Source organism: Capsella rubella, unplaced genomic scaffold (genome assembly GCF_000375325.1).
Source record: "Capsella rubella cultivar Monte Gargano unplaced genomic scaffold, Caprub1_0 scaffold_1, whole genome shotgun sequence".
Taxonomy (NCBI): Eukaryota; Viridiplantae; Streptophyta; class Magnoliopsida; order Brassicales; family Brassicaceae; genus Capsella; species Capsella rubella.
In genome coordinates this window covers 19403495-19416570 of record NW_006238923.1, presented here as the reverse complement: position 1 = coordinate 19416570, position 13076 = coordinate 19403495, and the positions used below count along the sequence as shown (strand labels likewise).

Below are 13076 nucleotides of genomic sequence, written 5' to 3'. Positions count from 1 at the left end.
AGATCACCCGTGAAAACATAGCAATTTCTTGAGTCTTGGATCGTCCTCCATAGATGACGTCCTTTTCCTGTCTCCATTAATGTCAAAATCCGATGAGTATCGGGTGTTCCATAACGTGACCGAGTCATACACAACACTTTGAACTGTTTGCTGATGGGATCAAAGCCAAGATAGCTTATTTTAATACCTGTCGCTTTCACTTTGGGTAAGGTTATGGACTCCCCCGTAACCGGGTTAAAAACCACCCGCCCTGTTTTCCCTCTCTGGAGAAAGACCAGTCTACGGTGTGAGGTACATCTATCAGTTGGGAAATATTTTGGAAAACACTTATAAGGGGTGGCTACAAGAGTAGAGTTTTCACGTGGATTTTGAGGTTGAGGCGAAGAGAAAACAAATAACTCTTCGTTAGCTTTGAAGGTGAACAAGAGCCGTGGACGAGCTAACGACTGAGTCAGGAAAAGCTCCTTAAAATGAGGATGGCCAAGTATGGATTCCCATAATTTGGATACGCAACGAAACCTATCTATAGACTTTGCAGAGACTCTAGACAAGATATCAATAACAAGGTCAACTGGCAGATGACTTTCCATGGCAGAAGATGTTTCAGTAATTCCCAATTAATCAAGAAATCTCAGTCTATCATAGGATTCGAAGAACGAGAAAGATCACCTCCTCCGATCCTCTCTGTGTTCGTGTGATGAAGGTTACACTTACGGTGAAGAATAAATATGAATGTTCTTGATTGATTAGTTGAAAACCCTAAATTGCTCAACCGGTTAACAAGACATTAAACCGGGAGACGAAATCAAATTGCATAAAACATACCAAGACGGAAGTGTGATTTGGTTCTTCATCAATTACATTACACACGACTGACCTTTCTAATAAGAAGAAGAAACAGCAGAAGCTATTACAACAACACACTTTGGTTAGATGACATAATCAGACACATGCGATGTCTGGTCCATGGTCAAACCAGGTACCTTATCAAGTTTTCTCGGATTCTCTTTCCCACCAATCAGTCTCGCCGGGTTCCCAACGGCCGTCGTACGCGGCGGCACGTCCTTAACCACCACCGACCCTGATCCTATCTTAGCCCCCTCTCCGATCGTAATATTCCCCAATATACAAGTCCCAGCTCCGATCAGTACTCCGTCGCCGATCTTCGGGTGCCGATCACCGCTCTGTTTCCCTGTTCCGCCCAACGTCACGCCGTGTAGAATCGAAACGTTGTCACCAACCACCGCCGTCTCTCCGATCACAACGCCCGTCGCGTGGTCTAACAGAATCCCTTTTCCGATCTCGGCTCCGGGGTGAACATCGACGGCGAAAGCTTCGGATACTCTGTTCTGGACCAATAAAGCAACGATTTTTCTCCTCTGTTTCCAGAGCGCGTGAGCTATGCGATGAGCTTGACAAGCGAGGAAGCCTTTGAAACCCAAGAAGCAGTGAACGTAGCTGATGCAAGCCGGGTCTCTTTCTCTAACTGCAATCAGATCTTGCTTCGTCGATTCGATGATCTCAGGGCTTTCCTCTAAAACGCTGATGAAGAGTTCGAAGAGAGTGTTGCTCGGGAGGTTCGAACTACAGAGCTTTACGGAGAGGACGTGAGCTAAAGCAGAATCTAATGATGGATGAGATGTGATGGAAGCGTAGTAGTAGTCTGACAAAATGGGTTCTTGCTCCACATCGGATTTGGCTTCTTCAAGCATCTTGCTCCAGACGTCATCTTCGGTTTGGGTGTGGATCTTCCGGTTTAGAGAGTAACCGGGTCGGAGGAAATTCTTGATGCAATAGAACCGGCAATCGTCTTCTTGGTTATTTCCGGTTCGGCATGTGTCGATGCACGTCGCCATGGTTTTGCCTTTTGTGGGTTGGGAAGAAAGAATGGTTGAGTGGAGAAGATAAACAGAGCTTTGTTTATATATATAGCCAGAGAGAGAGAGAGAGAGATATGGTCGTGACCTTTGACTCTGACCCAAAACATCTTAATTACAAAATTAGCACTCTCTAAACTGTTTTTTTTTTGTAATTCTTTAATATGTAATCTAGTTAGAGAGATGAGATTAATAACTATTCGATGTTAATAGCATTATGAAAAGACATTATAGGATGTTAACGGTTTTGTTTTTACTTTTCCATGATTACTTTACTACTCTGGTTAGCTAGCTTACACACATAAAACTAACTCTATATAAGGCCCATCAGTCCATCACTCATGAAAAAAAAAAAGGTGACGTTTGTAATGACGGACGTCTATGTTATGTTTGTCTGAAGTTGCGTGAAGCCGTTCCCCCTTTGACTTTCCTACCTGCATCCAAGGTTGTCTGAATCTAATCATAGTTTATACTTTTATTAAGTTGGTTTAACTTGCAATCTTCTAATTAACAATCTCATAACCAATAAAAGGGAAATTAATACTACACACACTCCATTGGCATAAAGATGAAAAAGATTGTTTGACTTTGACAACAAGAAGAATATTATTATGGTCCAAGATAACTCTCTCTCTCTCTCTCTCTCTCTCTCTCTCTCTCTCTCTCTCTCTCTCTCTCTCTCTCTCTCTCTCTCTCTCTTTCTATTCAATATATTAATTACGTGACATTGTCATTTGTCTCTAAAGTTTGTTTAGTGGATCGTATGTGACAAATTATTTGGTTGGGTAATCCACTTTTTCTTATATCATGGACGAGATAAAATAAATTTATCTTTCATTCTTCTTACTGCATATAAAATTATCTTTATCTGGTTGGAATTTTATGGGTGTTTGACATCAGAAAGACAACAACAAATCAAAAACAAAACAAAAAAAAACAAAATACATCTAATTATTTTTAAAATGGCAGTAGTGAAATATTAGTAGTAGTGGTATCTATTGTTTGAGGACCCAATCTATCCTTTTCATTGTCCCATTATTAGATTTTCTTCTCAATTTCAACCAGTCAAGTAAGATTTGGCTCTTCAAAATCTTGAAAACACACACAAAAATACTTAACACACTATTCCCCTTGGAGAATTTGATTTGGTTCTCAACGAGAGCACTATTTACAATCAAAAAAGAAAGAAAGAAAAAGAAAATGTCGAATATCTCTAGAATAAACCCTATATAACAACAACAAACAAAACAGTAAAGGAACAACGTCCTTCACAACTCCACAAGGATTGCTCTGCCACGCATCTTCAAGCTGGTAGACCGCGAACTGCGCAACATCATCTCTTCTCGGAGACTCAAGAAGCATTGGCATGGTTTAATGCTTTTTTGGATTAGATAACTTTATCCTGTTGTTTTTAAATTGTGGCCTTGTTTTATTTTTTTGCCAGGGCTGCTCTTGATAAGGTTTTGCTTTTTGTAAAACCTATATTTCATCTAATGATATTTACATGTTTAGCAAAAAAAAAAAAAAAACAAACAAAACAGTATTTGGAATGGGCGTGGGAGCATTACATTTTCAACGTTTGTGACAACTATCAATTTGGCCCAACATATTTCAATTTAACTATTAACTAAAAACAAGACCTATGGAACATTAGTAGGACAAGAGGGAGCTAGGGCTTAATGGAATCCACAACAACAATGAAATGGGAGTTTTACCACTGTTACCTATGAATTTATTTTCATCCAAAACCAGCAGGAAGATCAAGTTGTATCAAGTCGATAGTTTGAATTGTCAGGTAGAGAATGTATATCATGCGTTGGTGTCTCCTGGTTTCAGAATGAAACTTAGCATGCATGTATATGAGCTTCGTGGTTGGCATGGTACAAGATCCCATTGTCTTTGAATTGGCATTTCGAGCGGCATAAACTATCTGCTTGCATGAATCCTTTATAACAGGTACCCATGCATTATGATCCTTAAGCTTTTGCTTTGGTTCCATCTGCTAACAAAAACACAACATCACGTTTAAGGGAACTGAAGATACTATCTACTTCCGAGAAACTCTAATGCTCCAGCAAGTTAATAAACCAGAAAGTTAAGAAAAGCCTCACAATAGCCAAACAAAAAGAGCCGTTTTTCAAGTTTTACAATACTAACAAGGCCTAGTGAAAACTAGGCAATCTATTCACGAGCATGGACATAAACGCACAGGATATTTAAACAATTCAAATATAAGTCGAACTGGGAAGTTCAGAAAGCTTAGCGTAGCACAAAGATAGAAAGGATAAAACACAATTCTAGGTAAGCTAATGATTCTGCAAAGCAGGCTTAAAAAAAAAGTATAGCATTTTAGAAATCAAACAATACAGGTTCTGAGAATGGTTAAGAAGAAAAGCATACCTCAGAAGCCTCAGAGAAAAGTTTCTCAATAAACTTTAGGCAATAGGTCTAAGGTTTCAGTACTTGGTGAGGAAAGCGGTAGTTTAAGGGAATCGAAACTGAAACTGCAATAGATAAAAGATGAAAGTAACGAGAACAAAGAGACCCTCTGAAGCTGAAAACGTCAGGATTACAAAATCACCATCAATTTCATTTTCATTCAGCTTCCTCCAAAATGTTACTCAAAGGAGAAACCTTTCCCATTTTTTTGTCACCATTGCGCTTACTTATCTAATTTAGTTTGAGTTATTGAAAAATCAAAAATACCTTCCACCTAATAAAGTTAAAAAGCCTACTCTGCATAACATAACGCAGCCACAAACCCAAGTTGGGACTCAGTTTATAGAACTTGGAGAATTTTGTTCGTTGGCTACCAAAAACGCTATGAGTTCGACTTTTAGTCTTGTATAGGACTTGTTACACCCTCAAGTGCCAACATTGGGAGCACCCGTCGACAATGGTGCTCCATAAGAGTATCTCCACTGACCGCAAGCCTCACATTTCTCTAACTTCACCTCGTTTTCAAGAGTGCAGAATTTACAAGACCAGACTTTGTGATTCATCTCCTTTTCCTTTGGCTTTGAGGCAGTGCATAGCTCACATATTGGAGCCAATGACTAGTAGGAGAACACAAGACAAATAATGAAAAACGGAAGAGAGATAAACAAGAAGTTTCAAGTTTAAGCTCGAAAAACATACACTCTCTGAGGAAGACTTACCGGGTTCAATAAGGTGCACTCTGCACACTCCCACATAGAAGATTCTTCTCTGTTGTGGTATGCATCGTGGCTGGTCGACGAAAAAGTTACTGGCGACTTCATGAAACCAGAGTTTGGTGCATATTTTGAGCAAGAAGGACCTTGATCGCCTGAGATGCAACTTCTTTTAGGACATCTTGTTTCAGGAGATTCCTCTGTCAAATCAATGACATCTGATCCACACTGAGGGCCAGAGCTGACATTAGACCAGCTACTACATCTTTTTGCTGATTTTTCATTTAAGCTTGTGCAATCTACTCTTACAGAAAGGGGTTCCTTACAAGTTTCACTATCATTGTCTTCGTCTTCAAAACCCTCTGTGGATTGGGAACCACACCAAATATCATCAAATAAACGCCTTTCTGCAGCCATTGCAGCAGCCTGAATTGGACTAAGATCTGACATAATGCTGCTATCACCACCAAGACGATGAGGTCCTGAGGGTAAAAGAGTATTCGCACGCACTCTTTTTTCTGCTGCTGTAGCTGCAGTTGCTCGGAGAGATGTGAGGGGAGGCTGACGAGAAATTCCACCCAAACGCTTCCCAGGAATATCAAATCCTTGCCCTGTCCCTGTTATACCCTTTGAAATCAACTCCTCGCATTCCTAGATGTTATGGAATCAGTTAAAAAAAAATGTTTGCACAAACAAATGAAATTCTGGTAATGCGACAAAACAAAATGGCCAAAATTTCAAATAATCTTTCTTGAATAGGAACACCATACCCAGGATAATAAACATTTGAAGCTACTGATTCACTTCAAATTCGCCATGATGGTAAGAGAGTTCAAGTAAGAGGAACTCTAAACTATATTAGTTAAACTAATACAATCACATATTATTAAGTTCAGAATGTACTTTTAACTTCCTATACATTCACCTCCCATGATGCAAGTGGTAAAGAAAGATGAAAGACAATACCTTTCGCAGTTCATCCCAAAGCTTATAAAAACTTGCGTTATGGGGACCATGGGCGTTGTGGCAAAGCTCGTGGAGCATGGTGTCGAGAATTTCATGGTATGGTAAGAAGTCCTCATCATGGTTTACCCTCCGAAGCCTCAGTTTCACTTGCACGCCTCTATTTACATTCACCCCCAATAGCCTTGGATTTGTTGGGCTGCATTTTCAAAAGAAAGAGCTACCATCATGAATGAACCCTAAAAATCATTACTTTCAATCATCATTTAACACCCTTTTCGAATAAAATTGGAACATAATAAAAAGCAAGAGATGGCAGAGAAAGATATATGATAAGAAAAAGCATCAATGTGAGATCAAATGATAAGAAAAGACGGAAGTGACAATAAATAAACCTTAAATTACCAGAATTCAGAGAGAAGCTTGACACGCCATTTCCGTCTATTCATAATCGGCTGAACCTGATTAGCTATCTTCTCCAGAATCTTCCTTGCTTCATCTCCTCTAGGCTTCTTCTTCAATGCCTTAATTTCCCAGACCTTGTTCAAATCTCCCAAATTCATTTAACCCTTCACGATTTCGCAAATGTCCGCCTTGATGATTTAATTCAAACCCAGACAATTCCGATCTTCTATGCCAGGAATTGGAGACGGAGAAGGCGACTCTAAAAGTTTTGAAGTTTTGAATTGTGAGACGTCATTGACACGATTATTCTTGTCATCACAAATGGGCCACTACAAGCCCAAATAAATAATTACAGGCCCATCATTATTTAAACAATTACTGTTTCATAAACAAACACAAGGAACAACACCAAAATCACCAATTGTCCAAGAGAGAAAAACACGTCTAATTGTTTGGCTTCTTATCTTAATGCAGACCAGCAGAACCAAACATATTGTGTGTAATCAAATCTTTTGATACAATTGGTTGTTTTTTCGTTCTTTTCTCAAGTGTCCCATATCATAACAATGGCTATGACAACAACACCTAAGAACACAGCCAAAAACTTATAACGAGGGTCATCTACATGAACCTTCTTGTTTGGTGTATACCCTTTTGCCAACAAATGGTTGACAGACACGTACACAAACACCCCACACGCCAAGCTCATAGACACTGCGAATATCCAATCTGCGACCGACCCTTGTGTCGTTGCATTGATGACTATCCCGATCGCTACACCTATTGGGCTCGAGATGGCGAATGCGAAAGAATAAGTGATTGATGAGAACAAAGGACGGTCAGGGATCATACGGAGAAGAGCAATTCCCATGGCAATAGCTGCAAATATCTTGTGGAGTGTTATTGTCCATAGAGCTCTCCAAGCATCTGATTTAGTCTCTGAGATCCCAATTGCTATGCCTTCGAAAACAGAGTGGAAACAGAGAGCTACGATCAACAGAATGCTATCTCCAACCGATGTTTCAGTCGTTGCTGACGTCTGATTCGATTTGTCTTCTCCTGAAACAATATATAAAGCACCAAACTTTCATAACTAACCAACCGTTTCTAATTCTCGATTGAGATTCACAAGTTTGAACCTTTTGGTACCTTGAAGCTCCAAATCTCTTTGGGCCTTCTTTGAGTAGATATGAGCGATGACAGAATCAGCAAGCATGGTCAGCATAAAACCAGCACAAGCCAACATATAAGCAAATGGGTAAGCCGGAGACGGCTCCGACTCTCCTTCCGCCGTCAACAAATCACGAAACGTCCCGTCAGCATCGGAAAGGAAATGCATCAAGGCGGTTGCAAGAAACACGCCTCCGGCGAATTGTGTACCAAGAACCAAGAACCCTTGACTCCATTTCAAGAAATAAGGAGATACTCCGCTTATGAACGTGAGGACAAAGATGATGACAAGGCACCCGATTTTGACAGAGATTAAGGATTTTGATTTGAGGTCAGAGCTACTCTTAACGGGTGGGGACTCATCGTCGTCGTGGTCTGCTCCGGTTCCATGGGAGAGACAAGGGACGACCAAGACAAGAAAGAGGAAGAAGAAGAAGAAAAGAGGACGAGACATGTGAAAACCTATCTAGTGGGTTTATGTGTCTGTGATTACTCCAAGTTAAGAGATATGTCGTGTAATTTATATAAGTGGTGTTTATAAGAGTCGTACTAAAAAGTCATGGTGTTTTTGTACTACTATAAAATTTATTGTTTTTGGTTGGTTGATTACTACACATTGAAATAGGATTACAGGTGAAGGAACTTTGTAATTGGCTGTCAGGCTTGGACCATCTTTCCAAGAAAAAGATTTCAATAATTTGGTTCAGTTTTTTAACAAGATAAGTGTATAGCTGAATGATAAAAATAATTTTCTAAAGGAGAGGTTGATTGACCTAATTGTAGACCTCAACTAATATTATTGCACCTTAAGACACGCATTGGAACAGACAGATCCTAGCGTACTATAAAAGGTAAATTACTCTTTTTTAAACAAATACATACAAAACAGACGTTTCAACCAATAATTTTCTCAAAATTCATAATCATAATTCATTTGTTAAACAGAGCAAAAATAAATCACAGGAAAAAAAACTGTATATGTTAGACAACGAAAAATGAACCTTCGATATGATAATTTCTTTTTCGTTCATAGAAAAGTTCCATATGGAAAGCAGAGATGAAGGCGAGGAAAATTTGGCGAAAACATAACAACTCTTTGGTGAGAAAGGCACCATTTTAGTTTGGATTTTACCTAAACCCCATAGCGATGAACAGTAGCTCTTGTTCCTATTTTATAGTGTGCAGCATCAATGATGATATAATTGTCTCTCGCTATACATAAAATATTAGATCCTTTAACGCCTCCAGAACCGGCCTTGTCCCCGTTGTTCTTGCATTCGCCTGCATAGAGATATAACAGTCTTAACAATGGGACACTAGCAACATATTATGCATTGATACAATACGCTTGGGTGAAGAAACAGTTCTGCTCGACTCACTTTTGATACTCTATGGACCTGTCAAGGAACTCTTTGGCAACATCTTTTCTCTCGTAAGACGCTAGAACTGGTCTGATGTCAGCCGGACCGTTACGTGCTACATCTGCATAACCCAAACAGGAGGAATCAACCAGACAACCCTGATAAAAGGTAGTTCACAATACTGGAATAGAACTTATGTTGTTCCACAGTTGAAAATGCCTACATTCAAGAAAGGGTATCAGGTCAAGCAGGGCCGTGTCATCAGATTCGAGTTTGTAAGGCTTGATTGGCACACCATTCTCTGGCTGAAGAGTTGTTTCAAAGGCATTTGCGCTAACATACAGAATCTTTCTCGGATCTCTGTTCAGCTTTGACAGATCCTGCAGTAGAAATTTTAGTATCCAGTTGAGAAACAGCTACTGTGGCAAGTATGAAAATATTATTTGACAGAGATAAGCTAGCTGCTTATGTACCCTATAGTGCTTTCCATTCTCATATTTAGTACAGCCTCTTGCCAGCTTATATCGTATGTAATTATTCGGGTCTAACTTCTCACAGACTGGATTTACGTACTAGAAGCAAAGAAACAAGTGTTAGTTGCCGCATTACACTGACATTACAAGCAAAAATCAAAACAGAGTAACGGGGACTTTTACCAAATCCATCTGATCAGAATACACAACAATCTCATAGAATTTTGCAAGATGCTCCAAGAATGCATCCACACCTGGTCTTTTGAATGTCCTCCACCCTCTTTCTCGCTAAACATTTTTGTAAAGGAAAAAGGCAGAAAAGGTTAAATGCTGCGTTGCTTAAGAAACAAATCAGTAAATCACTGAGTCACATATTCACATAGATACTCTGAGTAACATATTCACATTTATGATGCAAGTATTTGATGATCAGTATAACAATGAAATTGCTACCTTCCAGTCTGTGTAAAGCAGTGTCTCGTTCAAATCAAGAACTAGAGTAAAGGCATTCTGTTCTGCGGGGTGCAAATCTGGAAGAAGCTTTTCTGAGAGGGGTTCCGTGAAGCCCTACAACAAACCAGTCAGAAAATAAGAATTACAGAAATTTGAAGAGAAAAAAAAGATGCAAGAGAAGCAATATTTGTGTTTCAGTTAGAAGACATACTTTCACTTGTTCCTCCACAATTTCCCTGAGCTCCAAATACTTATCAATGGCTTTAGCAGAACCTGATCAGAATTCAAGCATACCAACTCATGCTATGTCTAATTAAAGACATACTATCATTAGTAATGATGACATAGGCAAGAGAGCTATACCTGTCATCACAGTAGAGTACAACATAGTTTGATATTTCTGCAAACAGATGAGTTCACAAAGTATTAATTCGGAGGAGCTTACAAACATATCCCTTAAAACAACGAAACATGACAGCACAAGGTTAGGTAGTAATTGAGATACAGATTCAACGCCAATGACTAAAGAAATTAGATTGGCTTCTCAAAAATAAGGATGAAAGTCAACTAGTCAATACAGAATCAATGGTTATAGTCAACATTAATTTGACAGCTACTCAATGTTGTTATCAAGCTACTCACATCAATCACATCAATGCCAGTAGAATTAATAACGGGGGTCTGCGTAGCTGATTCTCGGAATGCCTTAGTCTTTTCGTTCACTTCATCTATTGTATAAGCTGCATAACGAAACAAAGAAGTATAATCAGAACTAAAAGAGCCAACGTCAAGTGTTTCACGCTTCAACCAACATAACTAAGAAAATCACAGTTAGACCAAGTGAAGAGCACTGAATTCAAAGTAGACACATAACAAATAGGAACGCAATGCCAGGATTAATCCACAACACAATTTACTCGCATTTCACAGAAAGAGCAACTTTGCAAAGCCGATCGAAAACAGTAGTCTAAGGGAGATAAAAGATATTCATGGATTGAAGGGAATGCTAGTACAGATACTTACCAAAACTTGCGTAACCAGTCGCAGCGGTAGCACCAGTGAGTGCCCAGAGGAATGCGTAACCAAGATACTTAAGACCTTTGCGTTCCTTTCCCGTCGCAGCCGCGGCTGCAGCTTCCGCTTGAGGAGGAGGCGGCGGCTGATTCGGCGGTGGAAAATCAGAAAACATGGACTGGCCAGAGGAGATTCCTTGAACCCTGGCGGAAGAATTCGAAGAAGAAGCAGCTTCCGCAGAGAATAATCTCAGATGACGAGATCTAAGCTTCGCTAAATTTGGCAAAAGACGAGATCGAAGAGCAATAGACGCCATTTCCGATTTCGGCGTTTTCTCCAAGCTCTGTGAATCGCAGCAAGGGTTGAAGTAGGGTTTTGAATTGTGATCGGAGAAAAGGAAACTAAACAATAAGAGTGTTTGGAAACAGGTTTTATGGCCTCGTTTAAAGACTCTTATCGACTGTTTGGAAGTCGGTTTATTTCAACTCCGATATTTTTTTGTGACGCCACCCATACTGATTTTTCTATTTTGCTTGTTTACCAAGATTTTTATTTAAGTTTTGTAATTATGATATGTATATATTTCCGAAATTTAAATAACTAATTAAATGAAGTATATTACTATTTTAGATCACTTAAATTAAGGAAAATGTAAAACTGTTATCCAAAAACCAAAATTGTGTAACCAATTTTTCCAAAATAACTTAAATTTATTAAAATTCGTAGCATTTCTTCTGCCTAAACCTCAACTACATGCCGTTTTCTTTGTCAAACTTAAATTACCGAGCTACAGAAAAAGAAACAAGAGAGAGGAAAGTTCAAACAAGTAGAAAAGCCACAAACCGGGTACCATCCACAAATACATATAGCCTAAGGGGCGCTCACACAATGCAACGAGATACTACTAGAGTAACAAATGAACCACTTACTCTTCCTGGGACGGCAAATTTAGATTGAACTTTAAGAAATCATTGGTCTTTGCAATCTCCGCAATCTCCTCAGCTTCTTCTCTCTTGGATCCTTTCACCAATTCATCAACTACCTTCTGCAAAGTCGCTTGACCGACAAGATAGCGCTTACTGAATGTCTCCTTGCAGAGCTCAATCGCAGACTCAAAGTCGCCAGCTTTGCACATAGCAGGAAGCAATAGAGCAAATGTAGCTTTATCAGGACGATACCCGTGCTTCATAATTTCTTTGTACCACGATTCAGCTTCATCCATTTTTCCTTCATTGATAGACCCTCTAATCATAGCATTGAAGCTGTAGACATCAGGTTTGATCCCACTAGCCTGCAGTTCTTCAAAGAGACTAAGTAGCTCTTTTGACCTCACCTCGTAGGCTAATCCAAGCAACCGGGCATTGTAAGTCCTGATGTCTATCGTTACATTCTTCTCCACCATTTTGGCCCATATCTCTTCTCCTAGCTCAAACTGTCCCTTCAAATACGACGAGAGTAAAACTGTGTTGAATGTAACTATATCAGGTTTCAAACCCTTGTTCTCAATCTCATCAAGCAATGCAACAGCTTCGGGTAAAGAATCCTTCTCACACAGTGCCTTGATCAATGTGTTGTAAGATACAATATCTGGTTTGATTGATAACTTCCCTGGTAACTCATTGAAAAGTTCTTCAACCACATCGAATTTCTTGGAAAGCCGATATGCACTAAGCAAGGCATTGAAGGACAACACTGACCTTTTGCAGTTTCTGTCAGGCATTTCGTCGAACACCTTCTGTGCGTTTTCAAACAGACCCGCTTTCCCGTAGAGAGAAATGATCCTCGCCGCGAATCCCTCTTTTGACATGTCGCGGTACTTCTTCTGCTCCTCCAAAATCTCTTCGACAAAGTGTAATCTCTTTGCTGCGACGAGACGACGCACGGTTCTATCGTACACGGCTATGTTATTCCGGAACCGCTCCGACTCACATGCCTTCTTGAACTTCTCCACGATTTGTTTGGGGTTTCGTTCGCCATTTACGATACTGGCAAGTGACTTTTGAGGTGGCGAGATTGCAGCCGAGACTGCCGATGTTGCGGTGGTTTCAGAGGCTACGGTGGCGGCGGAGGAAAAACGGCGGATCGTAGAGATGTTAAAGGTGCCACGGAGAAAACGAGATAGAGACGACATCGTTTCGAGTGTGTGCAAACAGCAAAAGGGTTTCAGGTGACGGGTTTAAGAACTAACAAAGAAGGATGGATTTGATA

General features: G+C 39.8%; 6 protein-coding genes across 8 annotated transcripts in view; all 6 read right to left on the bottom strand.

Annotated features, from left to right (window-relative positions):
- LOC111832462 (putative F-box protein At1g53360) overlaps window positions 1-590 on the bottom strand; it is a 936-nt gene extending 346 nt beyond the window's left edge. The window contains exon 1 of the mRNA XM_023788801.1: window positions 8-590. Within this exon, the coding sequence (XP_023644569.1) occupies window positions 8-590 (583 nt within the window). The remainder of the gene's footprint in view (window positions 1-7) is intronic.
- Window positions 591-716: 126 nt separating this feature from the next.
- LOC17900933 (serine acetyltransferase 1, chloroplastic) lies at window positions 717-2081 on the bottom strand. Its single transcript, XM_006306420.2, has one exon. It carries the CDS (start codon window positions 1854-1856, stop codon window positions 930-932), a length of 927 nt encoding a protein of 308 aa, XP_006306482.1. The 5' UTR covers window positions 1857-2081; the 3' UTR covers window positions 717-929.
- Window positions 2082-3553: 1472 nt separating this feature from the next.
- Window positions 3554-6702, bottom strand: LOC17897723 (DNA-dependent metalloprotease WSS1). Of its 3 annotated transcripts, XM_023776850.1 has the most exons (6): window positions 6398-6702; window positions 5996-6191; window positions 5356-5680; window positions 5036-5247; window positions 4278-4933; window positions 3554-3876 (listed from the first exon to the last, which is right to left on the bottom strand). In XM_023776850.1, exons 1-5 carry the CDS (start codon window positions 6553-6555, stop codon window positions 4742-4744), a joined length of 1083 nt encoding a protein of 360 aa, XP_023632618.1. In that variant the 5' UTR covers window positions 6556-6702; the 3' UTR covers window positions 3554-3876; window positions 4278-4741. The 3 variants fall into 3 exon arrangements, with proteins under 3 accessions (XP_023632618.1, XP_023632617.1, XP_023632616.1); XM_023776849.1 differs by having other exon boundaries at window positions 3554-3879; window positions 5036-5680; XM_023776848.1 differs by having other exon boundaries at window positions 5036-5680.
- Window positions 6703-6877: 175 nt separating this feature from the next.
- Window positions 6878-8170, bottom strand: LOC111828575 (zinc transporter 11). Its single transcript, XM_023776851.1, has 2 exons — window positions 7547-8170; window positions 6878-7456 (listed from the first exon to the last, which is right to left on the bottom strand). The coding sequence occupies exons 1-2, from the start codon at window positions 8019-8021 to the stop codon at window positions 6942-6944; spliced, it is 990 nt and encodes a 329-aa protein (XP_023632619.1). The 5' UTR covers window positions 8022-8170; the 3' UTR covers window positions 6878-6941.
- A 376-nt stretch (window positions 8171-8546) lies between these two features.
- Window positions 8547-11252, bottom strand: LOC17898399 (mitochondrial import inner membrane translocase subunit TIM50). The gene is made up of 10 exons (XM_006307634.2): window positions 10878-11252; window positions 10497-10594; window positions 10218-10254; window positions 10066-10127; window positions 9855-9968; window positions 9585-9689; window positions 9402-9500; window positions 9152-9308; window positions 8947-9049; window positions 8547-8848 (listed from the first exon to the last, which is right to left on the bottom strand). The coding sequence occupies exons 1-10, from the start codon at window positions 11182-11184 to the stop codon at window positions 8803-8805; spliced, it is 1128 nt and encodes a 375-aa protein (XP_006307696.2). The 5' UTR covers window positions 11185-11252; the 3' UTR covers window positions 8547-8802.
- A 305-nt stretch (window positions 11253-11557) lies between these two features.
- Window positions 11558-13058, bottom strand: LOC17900326 (pentatricopeptide repeat-containing protein At1g55890, mitochondrial). Its single transcript, XM_006307646.2, has one exon. The coding sequence runs from the start codon at window positions 12997-12999 to the stop codon at window positions 11794-11796; it is 1206 nt and encodes a 401-aa protein (XP_006307708.1). The 5' UTR covers window positions 13000-13058; the 3' UTR covers window positions 11558-11793.
- Between the last annotated feature and the right edge of the window lie 18 nt (window positions 13059-13076).